General features: G+C 47.9%; 1 protein-coding gene across 1 annotated transcript in view; it reads left to right on the top strand.

Annotated features, from left to right (window-relative positions):
• LOC136937803 (solute carrier family 28 member 3-like) overlaps positions 1-6,293 on the top strand; it is a 15,275-nt gene extending 8,982 nt beyond the window's left edge. The window contains 10 exon segments of the mRNA XM_067230922.1: positions 796-924; positions 2,702-2,786; positions 2,789-2,834; positions 3,679-3,847; positions 4,032-4,082; positions 4,084-4,230; positions 4,579-4,660; positions 5,350-5,448; positions 5,739-5,853; positions 6,092-6,293. Of these exon segments, the coding sequence (XP_067087023.1) occupies positions 796-924; positions 2,702-2,786; positions 2,789-2,834; positions 3,679-3,847; positions 4,032-4,082; positions 4,084-4,230; positions 4,579-4,660; positions 5,350-5,448; positions 5,739-5,853; positions 6,092-6,293 (1,125 nt within the window).
• Positions 6,294-11,059: the final 4,766 nt, after the last annotated feature.

Below are 11,059 nucleotides of genomic sequence, written 5' to 3'. Positions count from 1 at the left end.
ACCATCATCATCGCTCCAGGAAGCTTTTGTGTGGAAGCCTTGCCTGCCAACTGACAAACTACCTCAATAAATCTGCTGGTTAGTTATGCTTTCCTTCCTCAGCAGTCAAGGAAGAAGGGCATGTTTTAAAAGACTAAATGATCAAAACTAGATTGAACCGGTTGGATAGATTAGCATAAATAGCTGATCATCCATGACCTAACTAAAAAAGAGAGATACACAATATTACATTTACATTACATTTAGTCATTTAGCAGACGCTCTTATCCAGAGCGACTTACAGTAAGTACAGGGACATTCCCCCGAGGCAAGTAGGGTGAAGTGCCTTGCCCGAGGACACAACGTCAGTTTGCATGACCAGGAATCGAACTGGCAACCTTCGGATTACCAGCCCGATTCCCTCACCGCTCAGCAACCTGACTCCCTATGTTGTCTGAGTACACTAATTGTGTTTTTATAATAGTCCTGGATTTTGTTGTTGTTGACCTGCTTTGAACTTCCCTAGGTGGGATTCATCATGCAGGTTACCATGGGAACTTCTCCGACAGAGTCCATGGTTGCAGCCGGGTAACATATTCGTGGACAGGTGATGACTCCATAAAATATTGATGTGAAAAGAAGACTAGTCTAATACACACCAAAAGCTGTCGGGGGAAATAACCTCTCTCTCTCTCTCCCTCCCCTCTCCATCCATCCATCCACCCCCCCCCCCCACCCCTCTCTCTCTCTCTCTCTCTCTCTTTCTCTCTCTCACTCTCTCTTCCTCTCTCCCCCCCCCCTCTTCCTCTCTCCCAGACAGAATCTCCTCTCCTGATTCGCCCGTACATATCCCAGCTGACGAAGTCTGAGATCCACGCGGTCATGACAGGAAGGCTTTGCCCACCATCGCTGGGTCCGTCCTGGGGAGCCTTCATCTCCTTCGGGGTGAGGAAGAGGAGGAGGAGGATCTGTAGGGAGGTAGAAGGAGATGAAGAGGAGGATCTGTAGGGAGGTAGAAGGAGATGAAGAGGAGGATCTGTAGGGAGGTAGAAGGAGATGAAGAGGAGGATCTGTAGGGAGGTAGAAGGAGATGAAGAGGAGGATCTGTAGGGAGGTAGAAGGAGATGAAGAGGAGGATCTGTAGGGAGGTAGAAGGAGATGAAGAGGAGGATCTGTAGGGAGGTAGAAGGAGATGAAGAGGAGGATCTGTAGGGAGGTAGAAGGAGATGAAGAGGAGGATCTGTAGGGAGGTAGAAGGAGATGAAGAGGAGGATCTGTAGGGAGGTAGAAGGAGATGAAGAAGAGGATCTGTAGGGAGGTAGAAGGAGATGAAGAAGAGGATCTGTAGGGAGGTAGAAGGAGATGAAGAGGAGGATCTGTAGGGAGGTAGAAGGAGATGAAGAGGAGGATCTGTAGGGAGGTAGAAGGAGATGAAGAGGAGGATCTGTAGGGAGGTAGAAGGAGATTGAAGAGGAGGATCTGTAGGGAGGTAGAAGGAGATGAAGAGGAGGATCTGTAGGGAGGTAGAAGGAGATGAAGAAGAGGATCTGTAGGGAGGTAGAAGGAGATGAAGAAGAGGATCTGTAGGGAGGTAGAAGGAGATGAAGAAGAGGATCTGTAGGGAGGTAGAAGGAGATGAAGAAGAGGATCTGTAGGGAGGTAGAAGGAGATGAAGAAGAGGATCTGTAGGGAGGTAGAAGGAGATGAAGAGGAGGATCTGTAGGGGGAGGTAGAAGGAGATGAAGAGGAGGATCTGTAGGGAGGTAGAAGGAGATGAAGAGGAGGATCTGTAGGGAGGTAGAAGGAGATGAAGAGGAGGATCTGTAGGGAGGTAGAAGGAGATGAAGAGGAGGATCTGTAGGGGAGGTAGAAGGAGATGAAGAGGAGGATCTGTAGGGAGGTAGAAGGAGATGAAGAAGAGGATCTGTAGGGAGGTAGAAGGAGATGAAGAAGAGGATCTGTAGGGAGGTAGAAGGAGATGAAGAAGAGGATCTGTAGGGAGGTAGAAGGAGATGAAGAAGAGGATCTGTAGGGAGGTAGAAGGAGATGAAGAAGAGGATCTGTAGGGAGGTAAAAGGAGATGAAGAAGAGGATCTGTAGGGAGGTAGAAGGAGATGAAGAAGAGGATCTGTAGGGAGGTAGAAGGAGATGAAGAGGAGGATCTGTAGGGAGGTAGAAGGAGATGAAGAGGAGGATCTGTAGGGAGGTAGAAGGAGATGAAGAGGAGGATCTGTAGGGAGGTAGAAGGAGATGAAGAGGAGGATCTGTAGGGAGGTAGAAGGAGATGAAGAGGAGGATCTGTAGGGAGGGAAGAGGAGAAGGAACAGAGAGGTGGAAGAAGAAGGGGTTGGAGGAGTAGGGAAGAGGATTGGGGTGACAAGGGTCAATTAGAAAGTTTAATATGTAATGTAAATGTAATGCTACTAAGAACTTGAGATCCTCACCTTGACATCATTGAACCTTGTACTTATTTTTCTGACATGTCCTAAAACACAGGATTACAGTCAGCCGGGTGATATACCTTTGGTCATTTCCTTCTCCACCCATTTTGTGTTCCAAAGAACACACACACGTACTCAAACACAACTATGTAATTTCGCAATTGCGGGGGGGATGATGAGTGCAGGAATGATTGCGTTATCTAAACCAAGACACATTCACACACGCGCGCTGGTGTAATTTGTTCTAATCTAAAACCACACACACCTAATCTGTGAGCCAGATCGAAGCGTCTCATCTGCTGACTGCCTCTGTGATGTCGGCTCCTGCCTCCTTGGCCATTGCCAAGATCTCCTGGCCGGAGACCAGAGACCAGGACCGTCACAGCCCAAGAAAGGCCTCAAGCTGGAGAAAGGGTGAGACAGAGACACACACACACACTGACAGATGTACACACACACACACACACACACACTGACAGATGTACACACACACACACACACATACACACACACACACTGACAGATGTACACACACACACACACACACACTGACAGATGTACACACACACACACACTGACAGATGTACACACACACACACACACATACAGACACACACACACTGACAGATGAACACACACACACAAGCATGCATCTGCTTTCCAAGGGTCTTCAGGTTGTCCATTTTCACTCCTCCCTAAATCTATCCTCCTCTTCCTCCTTCTCCTCTCTCCTCCTCCTTCTCTCCTCTCCTCTCCTCTCCTCTCCTCTCCTCTCCTCTCCTCTCCTCTCCTCTCCTCTCCTCTCCTCTCCTCCTCCTCCTCCTTCTCCTTCTCCTCTCTCCTCTCTCCTCCTCCTCCTCCTCCTCCTCCTCCTCCTCCTCTCCTCTCCTCTCCTCTCCTCTCCTCTCCTCTCCTCTCCTCTCCTCTCCTCTCCTCTCCTCTCCTCTCCTCCTCTCTCCTCTCTCCTCCTCTCCTCTCTCCTCTCTCCTCTCTCCTCTCTCCTCCTCCTCCTTCTCCTCTCTCTCCTCCTCTCTCCTCCTCTCTCCTCCTCCTCTCCTCTCCTCTCCTCCTCCTCCTTCTCCTCTCTCCTCCTCCTCTCCTCTCCTCCTCCTCCTTCTCCTCTCCTCCTCCTCCTCCTCCTCCTTCTCCTCCTCTCTCCTCCTCCTCTCCTCCTCCTCCTTCTCCTCTCTCCTCCTCCTGCTTCTCCTCTCTCCTCCTCCTCTCCTGTCCTCTCCTCCTCCTCCTATCGTGTCTCCAGGGAGGGTAATAACCTGCTGGAGGCGGCGTCTCATGGTGCCTCTTCTTCTGTGGTCCTGGTTGCCAACATTGCAGTGAACCTCATCGCCTTCCTGGCCCTGCTGAGCTTCCTCAACGCTGCCCTCTCCTGGCTGGGGGGCATGTTCGACTACCCCGAGCTCAGCTTCTCTGTGAGGACACACACACATACACTGTATAAGTACCACACATGATAGTGACTTTACAATAACTTCACCTCTCTTCACCTCTCTCTGTCCTGTCACTCTTCCCCCCACTCTCCCCTCTCTCCCCCTCTCTCTCTCCCCCCCTCTATCTCCCCCCCCCCTCTCTCTCCATCTCTCTCTCCATCGTCAGCTCATCTGCTCCTACCTGTTCATGCCCTTCTCCTTCCTCATGGGCGTGGCCCTGGGAGGACAGCTTCATCGTGGGGGAGCTGATTGGTCTCAAAACCTTCTTTAACGAGTTTGTGGCCTATGAGAGGCTGGCTGCGCTCATTAAGTTGCGGGAAGAAGGGGCTCCGGAGTACAAGAACGATGTCAAACAGTACCTGTCTGTGAGTCTGTGTGTGAGTGTGTGTGTGAGTGTGTGTGTGTGTGTGTGTGTGTGTGTGTGTCTGTGAGTCTGTGTGTGAGTGTGTATGTGTGTCTGTGAGTGTATGTGTGTGTGCGCCTCACTCTTTCTGTGGGTTAAATGCCATTTTTCCACCCTCTGTATTGCTTCAGTTTTATCTGAACTTTGATATTCCAGTGGACTCAAGTTAACTTAAAGCAGATTTATGAACGCAGGATGCCAGTAAATTGTAGAACATGTTATGCTAATGAGCTGTTGCATATTTCATGGATGCTGATTGGTTGTTGCATATTCATATTGCATGAAGACAGCCTGTTTTCCTGCTCCACAGGTGCACTCTGAAACCATAGCAACGTACGCTCTGTGTGGATTCGCCAATTTCGGCTCGCTGGGAATGATGATTGGCGGACTCTGTGAGTTCCGCCCGCTCTGATTGGTCCCTGTGGTGTAACTGTATCAGTGGTGTGTTATTACAGGTTCAATCATTCTCCTGATGTTGGTCGTAGTGCAGCGGTTTAACAACATTGGGACATTTCTGTGTCTCTGTTTAGACATTGTTTAGATATGAGATTGCTGTATCATGACAGATAGGTTTTCATTTTTGTTGTCAAATGTTACAGCTGAATCATTGCTTTGACGTTCCATTAAAATTACTGTGACCTTCCACTAATGTTGCAGGGACGTTTCACCATCGGTTCACTAGCGTTCCTATGACGTTCCACTAGCATTCCTGTGCTGATCCACTGACGTTCCTCTGACGTAGCTCTGACGTTCCACCTGACGTTCCTGTGCTGTTCCTCTGACGTAGCTCTGACGTTCCTCTGACGTTCCTGTGCTGTTCCCCTAACGTTCCTCTGACGTAGCTCTGACGTTCCTCTGACATTCCTGTGCTGTTCCCCTGACGTTCCTCTGACGTTCCTCTGACGTTCCTGTGCTGTTCCCCTAACGTTCCTCTGACGTAGCTCTGACGTTCCTCTGACATTCCTGTGCTGTTCCCCTGACGTTCCTCTGACGTTCCTCTGACGTTCCTCTGACGTTCCCCTGACGTTCCCCTGACGTTCCTCTGATGTTCCTCTGACGTTCCTGTGCTGTTCCCCTGCAGCGTCCATGGCCCCCGAGCGGAGAGCAGACATCTCGCGCTGCGCCCTCAGGGCTCTGGTCTCAGGCACTGTAGCCTGCTTCATGACTGCCTGCATCGCAGGTAGCAGGGGTGTGTGTGTGCCTGTGTGTGCCTGTGTGTGTGTGTGTGTGATCAGTTGTCATTGTTGTGTTGTCATTGTTTGTGCTTTTGTTTGTGTGTTTAGTGTTGTGTTGTCCGGTTTTTGTGTGCGTGTATGTGTGCGTGTGTATGTGATCAGTCATGTTATGGTTGTGTGTGTGTGTATGTGATCAGTCATGTCATGGTTGTGTTGTGCGGTTTTATGTGTGTGTATGCGTGTGTGTATGTGATCAGTCATGTCATGGTTGTGTGTGTGTGTGTGTTTTTTCAAGGCATGCTGTACGTCCCAGAGTTGCAGTGCAGTGACTTTATGGAGACTCACTTTAACACCACTTCAGCAGTCAACAACACTCAGGTCGTCACCTGCTGCACTGAGCTCTACAAAAGGTACCACAGGTGGAGGTCTTCTGTCTTTTACTCTTGCATTATTTTTCCTTCCTTCATTCTCATCTGGGTCTGTGTGTGTGTGTGTGTGTGTGTGTGTGTGTGTGTGTGTGTGTGTGTGTGTGTGTGTGTGTGTGTGTGTGTGTGTGTGTGTGTGTGTGTGTGTGTGTGTGTGTGCGTGCGTTGCGCGCGCGGCGGCTGTGTGTGTGTGTGTGTGTGCGCGTGTGTGTCTCCTGGTCAGTGTGACTGTGGTCAGCCCCTCCAACGTGACGCTGGGGGGAGGTTACAGTCTGGAGTCTCTCCTGGGCTGCTGCTCCCTGGTGCCCTCCTCTCTCGTCAACTGCACTTGCTGTCCTGAGAGCAGGAGGAGGAGCAGGTGGAGGAGCAGGAGGATGATGAAGAGGAGGAGGAGGAGAATGAAGAGGAGCAGGAGGAGCAGTTGAAGTAAAATAGCAATAGCAGGGGGGGTTGGATCAGATAAGCAGGAGGAGGGAGGGAGGAGTGGTAGGGGGAGGAGTGGAGGAGGGAGGGGGGTGGAGGGGAGGAGTGGGAGGAGGGAGGGGGGTGGAGGGGAGGAGGGAGGGGGTGGAGGGGAGGAGTGGGAGGAGGGAGGGGGTGGAGGGGGAGGAGGGAGGGGGTGGATGGGGAGGAGGTGGGAGGAGTGAGGGGGTGGAGGGGAGGAGTGGGAGGAGGGAGGGGGTGGAGGTGGTGGTAAGCAAAGCTTTTGAAGCAGATGAGAGCCTTGGCTACATATTTTAGAGTGTTATAATCTGAGTGTTCTAATAAATCATCAATCATATTTTTATACCAGGTCTTTGTAAAAAACATTTTAAATATATTTAATGTTTATTAAATTAAAATGCTGGCATTACACATGTTTTTATTCCCTAGATATTCATACATTTATTGTCCGCACTGAGGTTTTGAGCACTTGGGGGCGCTGTGGTCTGACTTTTACTACAGTAAATTGTTCAGTTGATTATCCTGCAGCCATACATAAGCAGGCAGGCAGGCAGGCAGGCAGGCAGGCAGGCAGGCAGGCAGGCAGGCAGGCAGGCAGGCAGGCAGGCAGGCAGGAATATCATTAAAATATAAGGATGTAAGGACAAGCTAGATAATTCCCCTTCTCAGAGCAGAGACAAACAAACACACACACACACATATTCACAAACAGACCACTCTTGGATAAAATCGGACATGGCGTGGTGATTCTTTGTCCCCTTAGGAAAGCTGATTATAAAATATCTCCTGTAGAGATGGCTAGTTTGGTAATGTGAGAGAGAGGAGAGAGAGAGAGAGAGAGAGAGAGAGAGAGAGAGAGAGAGAGAGAGAGAGAGAGAGAGAAGAGAGAGAGAGAGAGAGAGAGAGAGAGAGAGAGAGAGAGAGAGAGAGAGAGAGAGAGAGAGAGAGAGAGAGAGAGAGAGAGAGAGAGAGAGAGAGAGATGAGAGAGAGAGAGAGAGAGAGAGAGAGAGAGAGAGAGAGAGAGAGAAGAGAGAGAAGAGGAGAGAGAGAGGAGAGAGGAGAGAGAGAGAGAGAGAGAGAGAGAGAGAGAGAGAGAGAGAAAAAGAGGGGGGTGGGTGAGAGGGGGGGGTGAGAGAGAGGAGCGAGAAATGTACAAATTAAAACAAATTTTAAAAAATGCCAACCGGGATATATGTACAAGTCTAAATGAATCTGCCCACCATGAATCCTCCTTCCCTCTATCGCTTACCAGTCTGGGCATGTTATTTGAATAGAAACCCAAGGTTGTCAGAAAACACGAGATGGAGAATATTATGTGAGAAATGTTTTAAAGAGGATTCAATACTGATGCGTGAACTGTCATAAAGAAGGTCCTTTTAACAGTCCAGGGTTATTGATTACATAGAGTTGTATCCATATACGGTATGTAGAATGAACCCATTAAGCACAGCATTCAGAAAATTGATGCATCGGCCTAAAGTATAGAATGTGGGACTTGCGATTGAAAAGCGTAAAACTGAAAGTAGAAAAGAATCGTTGAATCGTCTCATGGTCGTTTTGGATGTCAAGCCTCAGAAGAGCATATGTATTCACAGTCATGACTTTCATTTACAACTTAATTCCAATCGTCGCTTTCAGACCACAATGGTTGCTTTTAAATTTCCTTCGTCTGACATCTGGACAACCAAATTGTGGCAACATTTGTCGACGCGGCTAATTAAACTCTTGATAAACACACAAAACAACCCAAATACCATGTAAGGACTCTACTTATTACCTAATCACTGGCTTTCCATAACACACGTTAATACTGAATGCTCCTTAATTGATGCCTAATAGCTGCTTGACTTCTAATAACACAGCCGTGCGTAGCAGCACGCAAGGAGAAATCAAAAAGGATAATTTGTGTGCCTCAACGCACTCTTACACACTCATGTACACACATGCACACACACATACATGCACACACACATGCACACACACACATACTCATGCACACACACGCATATACACACACACAAACACACAAAGCACATATTGTCAGTTAGTGCAGTTATGACTTGTTCTCATTGGGATGGTGGTCAGTATTTTAATCATAGTAAATATTGGTGTTACTGGTGAATACATTTTGTCTGCTGTATATCTCTGGTTGGCTGGTGTATCTGTGCGTATGCATTGATGTTTGTGTGGGGGTACTAAAACACACAGCAGAAAAACACATTTTCTGTAATTTTGATGACATAATCGTTCCCTTTCGTTCCTCGTCCCTCCGTCTGAGATTCTGCTAACAGAACGCATGTCGGTTGTTTGTTCAGAGAACCATTGTAGACACTTCATTACATTGGGGTGTTTTTGCCATTGTGTGTATACCTAGAAATGTGCTGGGTTTCCCAGTAAAGGCTTGCGTGTCTTCAGGCTAAATGCATGCATTCAGGGATGCGCTCAACCCCCGCTTGTCCAGGTCCCCCGCGGTGAGTTCTGACAGACGGAGCCATCGTCTGTGGTGGAGAGGCTGACCAGGGGGCTGGCTTGGGGGGTGTAGACCAGTCCAGACCAGATCAGACCACACCAATCCAGACTAGACTTGTCTGGACCAAACCATGCAGATTATCCTAAAATTCTATAACTATATCTTCTACTGTTCCATTTCCTTGTGAATGAACAAATTAACTCCTAATTCCTGGTCACTTTCTATTTTTACCCTAAATTACACTGGCACCTATTTCTTCCTGCCGACCACTGGAGACCACAGCCAGCCAGGTCTGTCAAATACAAGCCCCTTGTGCTCTCAAACAGTTGAGTTAAAAGTGAATCAAGAGATGGGAGGAAAGTGCATTTTGTTGTTAGGGGTAGTGTGGGGGTTAGCCTACAAGTGTTTACCTGCTTTTGTGCCTGTAAAATGCCCTCCAGTATTTAACTCCCAACACTGGATTGGTTACTTACGTCGCCGTGGCAACGAAGGGTCGTGAGAGATGGAGTGGGGTTCTCGAGGGTCCATTAGCGATCTCCTGCTATAGGACGACAAGCGCCATACCTTGGAGAGGAGAGCTGTGCGTCAGGCCCGCTCAAGGGTCTATTTTTCTGCGCATGGTGGTCCACTGTTCAATGCCCGGTTTCACAAAGAACGTTCTATATCCGGAACGAAGCCGTCATCGAGTCTTGTTGAGAGAAAAGAATGAAAAAGGGAAGCTGGAGTCTGGAAGGGTAAGACTGTTGCCATGTCGTCGTTCATCTTCTGCCTCCTCTGGAGCTCAGATGCATCTGAGATGAGGCTCTGTGTCAAGGAGGTAGACAGGGAAACAGGTCGGCCAACTCTAATCTGGTTTCATCCAAGGGTAGGGTCAACTGTTAGACATGCAAGAACACGCACAGCCGTCACGGGGTGTACAGCAAAAACACGTTCAGACACACACACACACACACACACACACACACACACACACACACACACACACAGTGTACTCACCCCCTGCGTACAGTTCGCAATCCAGTGTGACACACACAGATCAGACACACACACACAAGGGTCAATGAGGCTAGGTCTTCGTTACTTCCTGTTGACCATGAGATGGAAACATCTGTTGTGAAACGAAAATGTTCAAAACGAATTTTAATAGATATTTTCAGTATGCCGTGGGCCAGCTATGGAGGAGAACATGACATTTTGCTCACAAATCAGGTACTCACCTGTGTCTTAGAAAGCACATGGAGATAACATTTTGATTATGACCTGGTTGTTTTAGTGTCCACAGACGCTTTGGGGTGTTTGGCCACATTACTTGGATTCATCGTAGAATCTCCATTTTCATATTAGTCTCTCAATCTTCATTTTGAGAAAAGGGATTTGCAATAATAATAATAATCCTCATCAACACTGGAAATGTGAATCTGAATGCATGGACAAATTGTTCCAGCATCCTGTAGTCTAAGAGAGGCAGGCAAAGTTACAAAGGTGGAGAAACTTTGATGGAACATCACACTCCAGCTTAGCTTCAATCGTACAACTTGCTCATGGCTTTGGCTACAAGGTCAACAAGTCTGTATATTAGTTGGAATCATCAGGTGCAAGGACAGCGTGAATGTGTGAGTTTTATTTGACCTGTAGCACAGTGGCAATGCTATCACATACACACATTCTGTGTTCATTTCATACATTTCTTTTTTTGAACAAGATTTGACTTTTTAGTAAAGGTCAAAAAGTCAATAGGTTTTCTCAAGAAATTCAGGTTAAAGTGTGCTGGAACAGCAACAGTGCTGGAGTCAGTATGAATGCATTTCTTTTTCTCAAGCTTTATGCATGTAGGCTAACTGTTTACATACAGGTAGCCAACTGGTTTGCTTAGTATAGCCCTATTGGCCTGGGATATTGGCATATTCATTGAACCCAGAATTTTTCTATGAAGAAGAAAGAGAAGGTTTCGAGACACGAGTTTTTAAATCCTTAGATTTTTAAATACTTGGGAAATCATTAAAAACTAAATATGAATCATAGCAGATTATTTTGAGAATTGAAAAGAAAAATCTGTGATGGGGGGACAAAACCCTGAAAAAGATAAAGCGATTAAAAACAGCTTTCCAAAGAGCTTCTGAAGGTGAAGGAGAGGATAAGAAGGGAGAAGGGATGGGAGAGGAAGGGGAGAGAAGAGAGGGGAGAGGAGGAGGGAGAGAGGGGAGAGGAGGGGGGAGAGAGGGGAGAGGAGGGGGGAGAGAGGGGAGAGGAGGGGGATAGAAGAGAGGGGGGAGAGA

Source organism: Osmerus mordax, chromosome 28 (assembly GCF_038355195.1).
Source record: "Osmerus mordax isolate fOsmMor3 chromosome 28, fOsmMor3.pri, whole genome shotgun sequence".
Lineage (NCBI taxonomy): Eukaryota > Metazoa > Chordata > Actinopteri > Osmeriformes > Osmeridae > Osmerus > Osmerus mordax.
Note: the sequence above shows the minus strand (reverse complement) of the source record. Positions and strands in the feature narration are given on the sequence as shown.